Genomic DNA, 16,390 nt, shown 5'->3' with positions numbered 1-16,390 from the left:
CAGTGAAAGTGAAGTCAATAGTAAAGCTGTGACTTGTGGAGTTTAGTTCAGATTATATAAAAAGTTGCCCAATTCCCAAATATTAGTCCAATAAACAGAAGACTTGAGGAAAATGAACCTGGAGCTCAATCACAGATTCTTTTTGTACCTTATTAGCAAACAGGTGCAGAATAATAAAAGGATGGGCGTTTCTGGAAGACGCTTACTGAATCTGTGTAACTAACGGGCCGGCCAATTGGTCCTCGCCTCTGAGTGATTATGAGCCTGATGACAGAGTTCAGGCCGACTGCTGCAGGGACATGACTGACAGCTGTTTGGGGGGGGGGTCTGAAAGGCTTCGGCCCCGAAGCGCCCACCGTCCCGACCACTGCGGTTCTGGACCTCAATCCTGGTCAGTGGCGACTTGTCTAGTGTCGCTGCACCCTCCTACCTGAGCTCAGGCCCTCCTAGGCCAGGTGCTGCAGCCAGGTAGGCCGCGCCCTATCCCCTTCGCCCGACAGGGCCACCCCGATCCTCACCGCAGGGAACAATGAGGTTCCGGCTTCTTTAAGGGAGATACCACCGCGTCGGTGGGGCAGGGGACGGCGTCCTCCCAGATGATCGCACTGAGTCCCGCATCGCCGCCTGGGCCGCTGCGCCGCCCGCAAACACGGCTGGGTGACTCGGAAAGAAGGTGCAGCCTCCCATCACCGGCCGCACCACCCCGCGGGCCCGCCGCCCAAACCCGCTATCGGCGAGGAAGATGCGCCGGGCGACCGGTCGCAGCGAACCGCACACTCCAGCCCGCCGCTCGGTAGGTCGGCAGAGGACGGGTGGGCAGCCCGCGGCCGGGCACGTGTACTGCTGGCCCGGGGCAGTGGCCGCAGCTTCCCCCAAGTCCGGGGACTCGCACCCGCTGCAGCAGAGGGCGACCGTCCGCTGTCACCACCCCTGCGGGCCAGGGCAGCAGTGGTCCGCCCGGCAGCGCGCACTCCGCGGGCGACGCTCGGCTCCGCGCAGCACCGGAGCAGCGGCGCCGGAGCGCAACGCCCAACGAGCGCAGGGCAGGCGCTCGCCCAGCAGGCGGCGCTCGGTGGCGCACGCGCACTACGGAAAGCCGGAGGGGGCGGGGCCCGGCGTGAGGGGGTGTGTCCGCGCACCACGGGGGCGCGCGCCGGCTTCTGACTGGAGGCCGCGGCAGCCGAGGCGCGAGCTGCCCGATAATGGCGGCCTGCAGAGCTCATGGGAGGGAGAAGCGGCAGCGGCTGCCCTGAGGTAAATCTGGCCCTTCGTCGTGGCACGGATGCCCTGCAGTCAGAACCGACCTTCTGCATGTGTCTCTGTCCCCAGCAGGCCTGGTACAGACCTCTCAGCGGAGTCATCCCCGGGAAGGCCCGGCGCTGCCCCGGCCAGCGGCCGGGACTGCGGCCTCCGTTCCCGCCCGGGCCACTCCCGGGTACCGGCCCCTAGTCTGCAGCCTCGAGGAGTTGAAGCAGCCGTGGAGCCGGCTGAAGGGCCACGGGAGGGTCCCTCGGGGTCTCGGGGGACTGTCGCCGGGAGTGATCTTGCTGCTGGGGCAGTGAGCGCGGCCTGAGCCTGTGCGGCGGCAGCACCTCTGGCCTCACTTGTCCCTTTCCCGGCACCAGCAGGTGCATGTCCAGGTCGGCCGTGCCCAGCACCCGGGGACCATAACAGGCAGGAGGGTCCGGGAGATGCCATCGTAAGGCAGGTTCTCGAAGGATGCTTCCCCGGGACAGCTCTCCCTCCAGGATCCCAGGGATTTGATAGACCCTTTCTTACACAGAAAGGTGCCCCTCTCTTTCGGGGGACTGTGCAAGTGGGAGAGCCAGCCACTTGGAAGCGCATAGCAACCGGCGACCGGGCCAGAGCAGGACAGAAGGTCCGCCAGTGGCAGGAAATCTGACATTAGGAAACTTGAAGGATAGGCGCCCAGTTAAAGGAAGTAGCACCCAAGGCAATCCCCAGAAGCAGTCATTTTCTTTTAAATCTGGCCTATGTTGTTGTAGTTGTTCCGGAGTCCCAGCTTGCAGGGTCAGTCACTTTTTGTTTCTCTGATTGGGCAATGTAAATACAATCTCAGGTTACTTTACCAGCCAGTGATGACAGCAGCTTGAGGAAGCATGCTGCAGGCTCTCCGTTCAGAAGGATGTTCTGCAGGGCCTGTGCTTTAGCTTGCCTTTAAATGATTTATTAATCTGGAACTCCAGAGAACTTTTCTCAGAGAATTCCCTTTGATGTATAAAATGACCTAGAATTGAATAGCTGTGTTAAATGATAATAAAAAAAGTAGTTCTAGTCAAAGCAGCTTACTTCGTTTTAAGGAATAGTTCTACAAGAACTTTGTGTTTGTTTTGTAAGAAGCAAATAGCCAAGCACAGTGGCACATGCCTATAACCTCAGTTCTAGGAAGGTAGAGGCAGGAGGATCAGTAGGTTGGGATCATCCTCTGCTACATAGTGAGATCAAGGCTAGCCTGAGCTACTGGAGACCCTGTCTCAAACAAAAGTGATTTGTTCACTTTCAGTCCATAAGCATAAGTCAGGTATTTGTATTTCTAACTGTGAGGGATTTTTGCATTTTACTGTTTTTATTACCTTTCATATATGTATCAACCTTCATGATCGCTTCATGATCAGTAATTTAAAATGATGAATTTTGAATTTGTTTATTTAGTGTTTTTCAAGACAGGGTTTCTCTGTGTAGCCCTGCCTGTCCTAGAACTCTGTGTAGACCAGACTGGCCTTGAACTCAAGGGTCTGCCTCCTGAGTGCTAGGATTAAAGCCTGACTGCTTGGATTAAAGGCTAGAGCCATTGCTGTCCAGCTTTGGGTTTATTTTTATCAATGACATGCTTCAGCAGTTCCTATAAGTAGTAGTGTTGTTTAAGTCATGGATATCTGAACCAAAGAGCTGCCTGGCCACTGGCTTTGTACTTACCCTCTCTGTTTTTAATTTCCTCACTTATTTTTTGTTGTTGTTTTGCTTTTTGTTTTTGTTTTTCAAGACAGAGTTTCTCTGTATTGCTTTGAAGCCTGCCCTGAAACTAGCTCTGTAAACCAGACTGGCCTCGAACTCAGAGATGCACCTGCCTCTGCCTCCCAAGTGCTGGGATTAAAGGCGTGTACCACCAACACCCAGCCTGATTTTCTTACTTCTAAAATGACCATTATAGCACCTACCCCTTACTATATAGCTTGTGGTTAGGGATTAAATGAATGTGATATAAAGTAGCCAGGTAATGTCACAAGCCTGCAATCCCATTCCAGAGGCAGAGGCAGTCATGAGATTGGTTCAGTGGGTAAAGTTATTTTCTGCCAAATCTTAAAACGGGAGTTCAATTCCTGGGACCCACGTGGTAGAAGGAGAGAACTGACTTTCACAAAACTATGCAAAGGGAACATGCAATACAACTTTTAAAAAGTAAAAGCCATCTTGAGCTACATAATAGCAAGATCCTGTCTTTTAAAAAAGGGCTGGAAGCAAGGCATGGTGGCACAAGCCTTTCTTTAATCCTAGCACTGGGGAAGCAGAGGCAGACTTATCTCTGAGTTGGAAGTCAGCCAGGGTTACACAGACCTTGTCCAAAAAAAGGGGTGGGTAGGTGGGTGGAGCCTGGAGAGAGAGTTGTGTGGATAAAGCATTTGTCCACTAAGTATGAGGAACTGAGTTTGGATCCACAGAATCCATGTACAGCTAAATGTCCTATGTGAGATGGGGGGCAGAAACAACAGTCTCCAGAAATTCACAAGCAGCTAGCCTGCTATGCTTGCTAGTAGTGACAGGAGGAGCCAAGTTATGCCGTGGCATAGGCATGCCTACACTCACATACCAAGATTAACTTTAAAAAAAAAAGTCAGAAATGATAGTACAGTAACCATGGCTTCCAAAGCCAGCCTGACCTACATATCAAGCTCCACTCCAGGGGAACTTAGCAAGACCCGGTCTCAAACTCTCAAACTTTAAAAACTATTATAAGGTATTTGAAATAATTCCTAATACATGGTAAGTGCTGTTACCTTTATTATTATTGGTAGATTCATCCAAGGTATAGATAGATGTCCTTCAAGTACCACTGTAAAACAGTTAAGACATGCATAAGAATACAAACCAAAATAGGTACACTTAATTTCAACAGAGTACTTTGTTGATTTTTCCAGAAACCTCGACCTTGAAGATGGTGAGTAGCCAGCCAAAGTACGATCTAATACGGGAGGTAGGCCGAGGTAGTTACGGTGTTGTGTATGAAGCAGTCATCAGAAAGACCTCTGCAAGAGTAGCAGTGAAGAAAATTCGATGCCACGCACCTGAAAATGTTGAACTGGCTCTTCGAGAGTTCTGGGCACTAAGCAGTATCAAGAGCCAGCACCCAAATGTGATTCACTTGGAAGAGTGCATTCTACAAAAAGATGGGATGGTGCAAAAGATGTCCCACGGCTCTAATTCTTCCCTTTATTTACAGGTATGTGACACTGGATAGGAAATGGACGTAATATTGGTCAGCAAGAGGAAATGGAAAGTGTCAGATGAACTTCTCCCTTAAAAGGCAGGTGTTTTATGGCTAGGTGCAAGTAGAGGTCTTCAGAGGATAGAGAAGATACTTGCTTTAACCTTGTGCTGCACATACCTAAAAATAACATAAGCCACCTGTGATGCCTTGCCAGTCTGTGTAGGAATAGGACAAAATGGGAACTAGAGGGCGAGACTAGCATCTAAGTTCAGTTCCTGGAAACTTCTTTTTAAAATAAACACGGAAGACAAGGAAAAACACCACAATCAGTAACAGTCATACCCATAGGTAATTGAACTTCTCTTTTTTGGAAGTCTAAACATAATAAACCTTAGGTGAGAATATTGGTACGTGTCGATAATCCTAGGACTTGGAAGGTGGAGGCAGGAGGAGGTTCACCTTTATATGGAATTCAAGACATACCTACACTGGATCATGAGTTTCAGGACAAAAGTTATCCTCTCACCTCCACACTCACACAGTATCATATATGCATGTAAATACTACATATATGCACACACTCATAAAACTCACACACATAAAAATAAGTAAATGTAGTTTAACAATTGAATATAGTAACAACAACAAAAACCATGTTTTATGTTGTTGAAAAGGCTCAGAGGGTAAAGGAGCTTGTTGCCAAGCCTCTTAACCCTAGTTCAGTGCCCTGGTCCCACATGGTAGAAAGAGGGAGTGGAGCCCTGAAAGATGTTCTCTTACCTCCACGAATTTGCTGTAGCACTACACATACAGGAAATGAATAATTAAAAAAAATTAAAACTATCTTCATTATCGTTTACCTTTCTAAAAGTACTTACGTTGCAATGATAAAAAAAAAAAGTCAGAGCGAGGCAGTGGTGGTGCATGCTAGAGGCAGAGGCAAGCAGGCCTCTGGAGTGAGTGAGGGACTGTTACACTACACAGAGAAAAACCCTGTCTCAAAAAAGATTGGAAACTTTGCTGGTTTTTTTTTTTTTTTTTTTTTTTTTTTTTGCCAGTGCTAGAGATTGAGCCTAGGGTTTGGGGCATACTCTGTAAACTGCATCCCTCCTAAACCTTTGTCCACTTTACATTGATTTGTAGAGATTAAGGTACACAATCCCTGTGGATGGAAAAGTGAAGATGTTAGTGTATTTGACTTAGTTGGAGTCCAGATCTAGCAACTGTAACAAGAATTAGATATTGTTTAGTGCTGAATCCACATCTAGCAACTGTAACAATGAGGTACTTAAGGTCTTAAGATGGGAAGTACCAGATTTGACCAAGTGATTTTCATATTTAAATTGCCTTTTTTAGTAAATCTCTTTCACTCTGTAAAGCCTTAGTGACCTGTATTTGATTTATGTCACTTTGTGCTATCAGAATGGCTTGAAATAATCATCTTTCCTAGTAGCTGTTTGTTCACATGTTGTGATCACTCCTGCCTTCTGTGGACATTGCCAGAGACAGAGGTGATGCAGAAGCAAGGTTTGGCCATAAGAACTCAAAAATAGGTACCTGTGTTGAAGTAAAATATTCTTTTCTTTTTTTTTCTTTGAAACAGTCTCACTGTGTGTCCCTGGCTAACTCAACATGTAAACGAGGCTGGCCTCACACTTGACAAAGATCCACCCGTTTCTGCCTCTGAGTGCTGGAATTAAAGACATGCACTATCTCACCCAGCATAGTTGACCATATATTTATCAATAGAATTGTATCAAAACAATATAATACAGTATAGTCAATACATAAATCTATAATATAACCAGAAAGTTCCTATGCATGGTCCTTGTCTGTATAAATTTTCATTTTTCTACATGTTTTTCTACATGTTGTCAGTTGGAATCATTAAATCAATTCCTGATAGCTAAAGATCCTTATCCAAGAGAAAATGTAAAACAAAATTACAAGGGCTTAATTTCATGCATAAAGACTTTGCAGCCTCCAGTCTGTATATTTCAGACTAAAGGCATTGATGGTGTAGAAACATAATAGGGAATCAGATATATCTTGGAGCTGAAGAACTATGAACTGACAGGATGTGCTGTGCATAGTTCTAAAACATGAGATCGAGGAAGGATTATCATGAGTTCAAGGCCAGCTTGAGCTACACAGTGAGTTCAAGGTCAGCCTGAGGGACAGAGTAAGATCCCATCTGGGGAGTTAAAAAAGAATTTAGTTGGGCATTGGTGGTACATTCCATTAGTCCCAGCACTCAGGAGACAGAGGCAGGTGAATCTTTGTGAGTTCAAGACCAGCTTGGTCTACAGAGCCAGTTTCAGGACAGCCAAGGCTACACAGAGAAACTCTATCTAGAAAAAACTTTTAAAACCAGGTGTTGGTGGCACATGCCTTTAATCCCAGCACTCAGGAGGCAAAGGCAGGAGGATCTCTGTGAGTTCGCGGCCAGCCTGGTCTACAGAGCGACAGGCTCCAAAGCAATTCAGAGAAACCCTGTCTCCAAAACAAAACAAAACAAACAAACAAAACAAACAAACAAACAAACAAAACAAAAAAAAGAAAGAAAGAAAGAAAAGAAAAAACTTTTAAAAAATTATAAACTTTTAAAAACTAAGTGGGTGAGCTATGCATTCCCCTTCTTGCTGGCCAATATTATGTGCACCGTCATGCCTGCCTTCGAAACCACTCTTTGAGTACTGGGATTCTGCATTACATAAAGCTATTTTAGGGAAAGACAGAAAACTGAAGTCAGTTAGAAACACTGCACCTGTACTTCTGCACTGGGGCACCATGCCAAAAGGAGAACCAGCGGGCCATTGCCATTGCTGCCCTCTGCATGGGAGACAGAATGGAGGGGTGCTGTTTGCTTTTGTCAAAATAACCAGAGGAAGTAGTGATAGCAATTCATTTAAATATGAACTTGTCAGTTACTCATTCTTCAGTGGTGCGTTCTGAATTTTCCCTTTTCATACCACCAATCTAAAAAGATACCATATAACAAATAATTTAAAAGCAGTATTCCTCTATATGTTAGTCTTTTCATGAAGTAATGAGCTAGGAAGTAGTAGAATTCAGCTATATTACCTATATAGAAAATGTAGGCCAGTTGGGTACTTTCTAGAATACAGCTACTTAAAAATGCTACTTCTTGGCCCAGATAATTACTATATATTTAGTAAGGACAAAAGTGGCATTCTGTCTGGGTGTTGGTGGCACAAACCTTTAATTCTAGTACTTGGGAGGCAGAGGCAGGTGGATCTCTGTGAGTTTGAGGCCAGCCTGGTCTATAGAGCAAGTTCCAGGACAGGTTCCAAAACAATACAGAGAAACCCTGTCTCGAAAAACCAAAAAAAAAAAAAAAAAAAAAAAAAAAAAGAAAGAAAGAAAGGAAAGAAAAAAAAGTGGCATTCTTTCTGAAGTGCTGATAAAACATCTTTTAAATGCATGTATAAAAGCACTGATAAAATAAAATGTTCCTGACATTGACAGTTAGAGCTGGAGGCTGGGGCTGGAATCACCTCAGTGCAGAGCAGAGCTTCCTAACCATTCCACTCATGACCTCTCCAGAGAAACCTGTGAGTGACAGGTGTGTAAAAATAATAAACATGCACTGGTAATGAATCGGTAAATAATTTTATTTTAAAGCAATCCTTTGGTATAGATATAATTTTAGCTTTGATTAAAGTCGGAAGCATGTTTATACACTAATGATGTGAATGTGATTATTTATTTCTACATAAAGAGTTAAATCTTGGGCTGGCAAGATGACTTGGTGGGCAGAGATACTTAACTGCAGGCCTGACCACCTGAGTTTCATCCTCAGGTCCCACAAGGTGGGAGCAGAGAATCAACCTCCAGAGTTACCCTCTGGCACATATGTTTTCCAGTACTTGAGAGTACACACATACACAATTAAATCCATTTAAAAAAATATTGGGTCAATAATTGTTGCTGTAAAATGTAGAACTTCTTCAGCATTTTCCACAATTGATAACTTTTGTTTTATGAACATCAGTGATGAGAACAGTGTTTCGTATAAATAGTTCAGTACAAAATAGTAGGCATAAGTTTAAGCAAATCAGAAATTGTTCAAAATTCTGCCCTAAGAGCTTTCAGCAATGCTTCTGCAGTTGGGATTACAGATATGTTCCACCACACCCACCTCCAAACAGCAATTTTTAAAGTTAAACCTCTCTCTCAGTCTCACTATGTAACTCAGATAAGACTCAGGCAGGCCTTAAACTTTTGGTCTCTTGAACTAGGTGTAGTGACATACCTGTAGTTTCAGCACTGAAGATGGAGGCAGGAGGATCAGAAGTTCAAGCCCAGCCTTGACTATACAGTGAGTGTGAGGCTTTCATGAACTATTTGAGACCATGCCTCAAAACAGAGGGGAAAAAAACAGGAAAGAAAATAGTACCCAAATTAAGCCTTATACCAAAACATAACCTATTGATAGACTGCTTTTGGTACTTGCTGAGTAATGACAGTAGAAAAATCAGAAGTCTTTGTTTTCCCCAATGAAACCATTATGTTTCTATATAAGAACAGACAATTTTGTATATATAGTAAAAAATGCTGTAATTTGGTTTTGAATTAATTTTTGGTAACTGAAAGTTCGTCAAACCTTTGACTGTTGGCAGCTTGTTTTGTGTGTGTGACCCCTACTTTCTGTTTAAGAGACCCTTGCCTTAGCAGACTTTAATCCCAGCACTCAGAAGCAGAGACTGGTGGATCTCTGTGAGTTCAAGGCCAGCCTGGTCTATAAGTGAGTTCCAGGACATCCAAGGATACACAGTAAAATCCTGTCATGAAAAACCAAAAAGAAAAGAATAAAGAAACCCTTGTCTGGAATGCACAAGACCCTGGGTTTAATTCCCAGCATTGCAGAAACAATAAAACTGCAGATTTACCTAACTTTCTTTTATTTTCAAGACAGAGTTTCTTTCTGTAGTCCTGGAACTCACTCTGTAGACCAGGCTGGCCCTAACTCATAGAGATCCACCTGATTCTGCCTCCCAAGTATTGGCACCACTACCACTCAGCTTGGGTTGGTAAATTTTTTTTCTTTTAATTTTTTTATCTGCGTTGGTGTTTTGCCCACATGTATATCTGTATGAGGAAGTTGGATTCCCGGAACTGGAGTTACAGATGGTTGTGAGCTGCCATGTGGGTGCTGGAAATTGAACCTAGGTCCTCTGGAAGAATAGCCAGTGCTCTTAACCCCTGAGCCATCTCTCCTGTGCTGCCTCTTTTTATAATAGTAATTTTTGGTTTTGCAAGACAGGGTTTCCCTGTATAACACCTGTGGTTGTCCAGGAACTCTCCTGGACCAGGGTGGCCTTGAACCCATGGAGATCCACCTGCCTTTGTCTCCCAAGTGCTGGGATTAAAGGTGTGCACCACTACCACTCAGCTAAAATATATACTTTTTAAGATATACAACTAGGTGTGGTAGCACACATCTTTAGTTCCAACAGTGGGGAGGCAGAGGCAGGCAGATCTCAGAAGTGGAGGTCAGCCTGGTCTACAAAGCAAGTTTCAGGGCAACCAGGGCTACACAGAAAATCCCTCTCTGAAAAAACAACAAAAAAAGACTTACTAATTTTTAAGTATGTTTGTGTGGGGGGGGGGGGATATATGTGTCAGTGTAGGTGCCCTTAGAGTCCAGAAAAATTACTGGATCCCCCTGCCCCCCCCCCCCAGCTATCATTGCAGGCAGTTGTGAACCAATTGGTGCTAATGACCTGAACTCCAGTTCTCTGAGGACAATAAGCTCTTAACTGCTGACCGGTATTTCCAGCCTACTTTAACCTTTCTTTTGTTTGTTTGTTTTTTATTTTTCGAGACAGGGTTTCTCAGTATTGCCTTGGAGCCTGTCCTGGAACTCTCTCTGTAGACCAGGCTGGCCTCGAACTCACAGAGATCTACCTGCCTCTGCCTCCCGAGTGCTAAGATTAAAGGCATGCTATAGTCAAATTTTGTAACAACTTTTCTTCTCCTCTCTCTTCACAGCTTGTAGAGACTTCATTAAAAGGAGAAATTGCCTTTGACCCCAGAAGCGCCTATTATTTGTGGTTTGTGATGGATTTTTGTGACGGAGGAGACATGAACGAGTATCTGTTGTCTAGGAAGCCCAATCGAAAGACTAACACCAGCTTTATGCTACAACTCAGCAGTGCTCTGGCTTTCTTGCACAAAAACCAGATCATCCACCGAGACCTGAAGCCTGATAACATCCTCATTTCTCAAAGCAGGCTGGACACCAGTGACTTGGAACCCACGCTGAAAGTGGCTGATTTTGGTCTAAGTAAAGTTTGTTCAGCCTCTGGGCAGAACCCAGAAGAACCTGTCAGCGTAAACAAGTGTTTCCTTTCTACGGCATGTGGAACGGATTTCTATATGGCTCCTGAAGTATGGGAAGGACACTACACAGCAAAAGCTGACATCTTTGCTCTGGGAATTATCATCTGGGCAATGCTGGAGAGGATCACCTTCATAGACACAGAGACAAAGAAGGAGCTCCTGGGGAGTTATGTAAAGCAGGGGACCGAAATCGTGCCTGTTGGGGAGGCACTTCTGGAAAACCCCAAAATGGAACTTCTCATCCCTGTGAAGAAAAAGTCTATGAATGGACGAATGAAGCAACTGATTAAGGAAATGCTGGCCGCAAACCCTCAGGATCGTCCGGATGCATTTGAACTAGAACTCAGATTAGTCCAAATTGCATTTAAAGACAGCAGCTGGGAAACGTGACCTACTGCTCAAAAACATCTTAGATGATGTGCAGCTTCTGAGTCAACAGTGATTCGACATTATGTGGCCGAAAGGAAGACGCAAGTTAGGCTCCACTTTCTAAGGGTTTAGGTTTTATTGTGGGGTAATTTCTTTTCTCTCATTTCTCTTACTCCATGCAGACCATATTATTGTATGTTTTGAATGTGTATTACCAATGTGGGTGTAAAATTTTTTTTAATGATCATTGGTAAACGTTTGGCAGAAAAAATTCCCTTAAGGGCCAAGCAGAGAATAGAGTCCAATTTTCTGGAAATATGTCTTTAAGTATTTTAGACATTCCTTGTCAGTATTAGACATTTCCATGGAAGAAGAGGTTTGCATGCTGGTAATGCAACCTTTGAGGCTTTGTAAAGGAAACATATATGTATATATTTATGTATATGTAAGTATGTGAATGTGTGCATTTTGTATTCCACATGAAGAAAATGCCACTTCTGCTTAAATTATTTGATAGAAGTTGTGAGATTTGCTGGTGAAATTGGTGATGAAAACTACATAAAACCACCCCTCAGCTTCTACCCTGCTCCTCCCAGTACTGGAAACATGCTAAGGGTATTTGTTTGTTTTTTTGTTTTGGTTTTTGTTTTCCTTAGTATACATCTCTCTTTAAAGGCATCATTTTGGAGGGTCTAAAATGGCTGGTTAAACATAATTGAAGCTAAGCACTTCCAAACTGGTGGAGTACGTCTGAGCTCTCCAGGGCCCTGTAGCGCTTTGAGTTGAATTAGTCATGCAGTCACATGGTAAAAGGTTGGTTGGCAGGGATGCCAATGGCTCAGTCATTACCTTTAGGTAACTGAGCATTTGTTTAATGAAACCACTGCACTGGAATGTGTGTGCACTTGAGCATCTGCCATGTCTCAGCATAAAGTTGAAGGAACCACATGAGCTCACCCTCCAGTTGCTGGCCCTGCTGTGGCTTCCTGTTGAATCACTGGAGTCCCTGTAACTTTGGCATTGATACTGTTTTCTCTTGTCTTCTGTGAGACAGCAATGGGACTGGTAATCACTGTCATAAATATTGGTTGCTTTTTTACAAAGTGAGAGATGATGACAAGTCTGGCAGGTGGATAAAATTCTATGCCATCAACTGCTTTTCGAGTAGAAAAGTTGTTTTCATTTGGTCACTGGCATTGTCTGTCAGAAAGCAAGAGACTCCTAATTCCTCCTGAGTGAAATTCTGACAGTGTGCTGGTCTCCAGATTGTTCATACTAATGCAGGAAACAGAGGAAAGGAGTCTTTCCTAACCAGAAAACCAGTCTCTAGGATGAATTAGATTCTAAAGCTTTATAAAACTCTAAGATTCCACCTCCAGTGCGGGGGTAGAACCCTGGGCCTTGGGCATGCTAGGGAAGCAGTCTGACCCTGCTGGGATCTTTGTCGAGCGAGCACTCAGATGCAAAAATCAAACGCTTACTGCTCTCATTGGCTCCTCAACACTTGAACCTCCACACCTCCACGGGGCTATGTAGCTCAGGGGAAAGCACTTGCCTGGCCTGTGGAAAGCCTGGATTCAGTCCCTAGCCCCTAAATCAGTAAGTCAATAAATAAAATGTGTTCAGAGGGTAATAAGAGATAACATACCAAAAAATGGAACGTGTAAAACTTCCAGATTGATTAACTCTGGAAGCTTAAAATCATGAACTGAAAGACTTTGTTAAAATCTCATGAAACGAAAAAATCACATACACCTCATATCATTTGCAGACTATTTGTTTCTAAAATAGAAGTGTGCTGGACATTCATGGTAATTGACCCTCTGGGTCACCAAGTTGACACAGATCTGAGCAGAGGACTGAGTTCCAGGAAATTAGAAGTCCCATTATAATGTAGGATCAGTGACTTGGTACTCCATTAGATTGATATGTGATTTTTATGCCAACAGTTCATTTGCTCTACAAATACCTGTGCACTTGAGTCCCCGGTGTCCTGAGCACATAGCTTTTGCTCCCGTTTCCTTGAAAATAATGGGTAATTTGGTTTGTCTTTTGGTTGGTCTTGGGATCATACCCAGAGCCTTACATGTGCTACACAAAGGCTTTACCACTGAGCTACATGTCTAGCCCCAGTTATTTCTTTTGAGAGATTTTTACCTGTGAAATACAATTCTTTCCTTCATTAGAGGTAAGGGTGTGGTGTGATCAGGAAATTTCCAGAATGTTCTCAAGTCCTTGTATTCTAAAATAGCTTATGATATCAACAAAAGGATAGTAATTTCTTTGTCTTTCTTTGTTCTTTTTCAGTCAGAGATATTTATTAAGTACCTACTGTGTGCTCAGCACTAAAGTTTAGTTGATAGGACAACAGTTTAAGATTACAGTTGGGCTGGACTGATGACTCAGCAGTTTAGAAGACTTGCTCCTCTTGCACCCATGTTGGGTGGCTCACAGCCACCCAACTCCAGCTCCAGGGGACCCAGTATCCTCTTGCTTCCATGGGCACACACCGTTTGTTAAAAAGTGCATTTAGACATGCGCTTTCTCCGATCACCTGTAAGAAATAAAAGATTAAAAAAATTTTTTTGGATATTTGCTAAAAGAAAAATGCAATCAAGAAATTGTGCACAGTGCCTTGCCCATAATAGGTACTCAATAAACAGTTATTCCTCATAGTCTGTTGCCATGGTTTCTAGTGTTTTATGAAATTTGTCTTAATTGAAAAAGACCAAATATTTCAAATAAGGCTGATAGGCAGCTGTGTCCAGTCACTGTAGGGTTGTACAGTTAGTTCCTAGGATGTTATTTTGCACTAGTCGTCACTTAGAAACATGGGATTCTGTAGATTCTTGGTGCTAAGGGATACTTTGTCATTTTGATGAAGTAAGTGTTAAGTGTCAGATAAATAGCACAGAATAGTTCTTTCTGCAGGTCTGGGTTTTTGTTTTGTTTTTCTTTGTTGTTTTTAATTGTAAAATGTTACCAATCAAACTATTGTAGCAGCTACAAAATAATTCACCAGCATGACAAAATAGTCAAAAAAAAAAAAAGATGTCATAGGCACATCAGAAATGAAAGCAACTTTAAAATTTTTTCTTTTAAAATTGTCAAATATATTTTATGAAGAATTTATAAAGGGGGAAAGTATTGTAATTTATTGTTCATGAGGTTTTTGTTTTTTTGTTTTTTTTAATAAAGTGAATTTCAACAAGATACCTTGGAAGTTCTCCTTGCTACTTTGGTGACTCGCGTGTGGTGTGATAATTCACGAGTGTGAAGTGATGTACACCGTGGGAAAGTGTTCAAAACTGTGTATGGAGTAAATGGTTCTCTCATGGAAGCTGTTGCTGGGGAAGGTGAAACCATGGCTATTTTTGCTTTCTATAAGAGAGAAATATATATTGTTTAAGATTCTTTTTTGAGATTGGTATTATCTAGGTATGAATGTTTTACCAGTTCATGCAGTGCCAAAGGAGGCCAGCTAGGGTGTTGGATCCCTGGAACTGGAGTTACAAGCCATTGTGAACCTCCACATAGGTGCTAGAAATTGAACCCAAGAGCCTCTGTGAGAGCATCAGGGGATTTTAACCACTGAACATCTCTTTAGCCCCAGGATTTTTTTTTTTTTTTCCATTTATCTTAATAGGTTGAGTATTCAATCAGATGTGATGGTTTCTCTTAAATGTACTAAGTGGATGTGATTTCAATTGTTAGCATGAGCTGGTGGCACCTTTAATCCCAGCACTTGGGAGGCAGAGCAGACAGTTGTCTGAGAGTTTGAAGCAAAGCCAAATACTGAATTCTAGGCCAGGACTACATAGTAAAACCTACTCAGGGGAAAAAAAAAAAAAAAAAGTCATTTTCAGCCTATTTATTTTATTTCTGAGACAGGATTTCTGTGTGTAACAGCCGGAGCTGTCCTGGAACTTGCTCTGTAGACCTGGCTCGCCTAGAATTCACAGAGATGCCTCTGCCTCCAAATGCTGGAATTAAAGGTGTGTGCCAACCACCGCCCAGCCTCAGCCTTTATTTTTTCTTTGCCTTTGTAAAATGTACTGTTGCCTGAGCATAAGGTCTTCCTGCTGGCAAGTGGGATTGCTTTGGGACTACTGCAGCTGGAGCCTCCACAAATGGACTTTGCTTCTGCTTGGAGATCGCCTTTTTAAAATTCAAACTATAAATTGTAGCTATCAGCACTTCCGTAACCCTGTGCAGGTTACAGAGCACCGTCACATGACCTTCAGACGGGGAGTAGGAAGGAGCCGACTTCCCAGTGAAGAACTGCAGGGAGAAACAGCAGCAGATGATGGTGTCACCAGAACAGTCTGCCACCTAATCTCTGCCTCCAGAAAAGCTTTATCTCTCTGACGGAAGGAACCCAACATTACTCTGGCCTTCCTTCAAATTCAAATGTTGCTGCCTCGATCAGCCAATCATAGACGCCCTCTAAAGTGCCCTGCAGTGTCGGTTTGTGGGTAGATAGTAACTCCAAAAAACCCTCAGAGGCCACACCTCTAGGAAGCAAAGCGCGTCTTTTAAAAGGTGGTACTTTCACCCAGGCAAAAAGTTTCCATTGGTTAGAAGTGAATTGTTTGGGGGGGGGGGGGAACCCAGAGCTTCGGACTTCACTCTTTTCCAGTTCAGCCTGGTATTTCAAGCTTAACCTGTTTTGATCTGAAGTTAAGCAATTGGTATTACAGAAGCTGAAAGATCCGGTATGGAAGACTAGCTTTTGCAAATGGCCACATAAGTAATGCGTGCCATTGGGTAAGTAGCTTCATTTTGAGCCTCAGTTCCCATAGCTGCAGAGTGAAATGATATTTACATTTCATTGTTTTTGAGTAAATATAGTGCCTGGCACAGCACCTGCATGCTGAGTTCTTCAATGGTCGTGTATTCTAAATTTAAATGAGAACAGAGTTCCAGTCAGTCAGGGTTGTATAGTGTGACCCTTGTCTCAAACAACAACCAAAAAACCCACCACAATAAAGTTTGGAGAGGACGAAGGAATCATGACAGACTTCAGATGGAGCTTTGATTGCCCCCATTTTGTGAAAACCTAGTGAAGGCACTGCCCCCTTTCCTCGGGAAATGTTTACTTTAATTCCAAGGGGATACAGATGTCAGGAGTCCACCTGGACCCTGGGCTTTGGGTGCTGGTTCTCCTAACTAGAATCCATGCACCTACAGGTTCTAGTAAACCCTGCA

General features: G+C 43.6%; 1 protein-coding gene across 3 annotated transcripts; it reads left to right on the top strand.

Annotated features, from left to right (window-relative positions):
• Positions 1-750: 750 nt before the first annotated feature.
• Pdik1l (PDLIM1 interacting kinase 1 like) lies at positions 751-14,235 on the top strand. 3 transcript variants are annotated; one of them, XM_051173498.1, is made up of 3 exons: positions 751-793; positions 4,158-4,459; positions 10,463-14,235. In XM_051173498.1, the coding sequence occupies exons 2-3, from the start codon at positions 4,175-4,177 to the stop codon at positions 11,201-11,203; spliced, it is 1,026 nt and encodes a 341-aa protein (XP_051029455.1). In that variant the 5' UTR covers positions 751-793; positions 4,158-4,174; the 3' UTR covers positions 11,204-14,235. The 3 variants fall into 3 exon arrangements, with proteins under 3 accessions (XP_051029455.1, XP_051029453.1, XP_051029454.1); XM_051173496.1 differs by lacking the exon at positions 751-793 and adding an exon at positions 1,097-1,254; XM_051173497.1 differs by lacking the exon at positions 751-793 and adding an exon at positions 1,834-2,031.
• The last annotated feature ends 2,155 nt before the right edge of the window (positions 14,236-16,390 follow it).

This window comes from Phodopus roborovskii, unplaced genomic scaffold, assembly GCF_943737965.1.
Source record: "Phodopus roborovskii unplaced genomic scaffold, PHOROB, whole genome shotgun sequence".
Taxonomy (NCBI): domain Eukaryota; kingdom Metazoa; phylum Chordata; class Mammalia; order Rodentia; family Cricetidae; genus Phodopus; species Phodopus roborovskii.
Note: the sequence above shows the minus strand (reverse complement) of the source record. Positions and strands in the feature narration are given on the sequence as shown.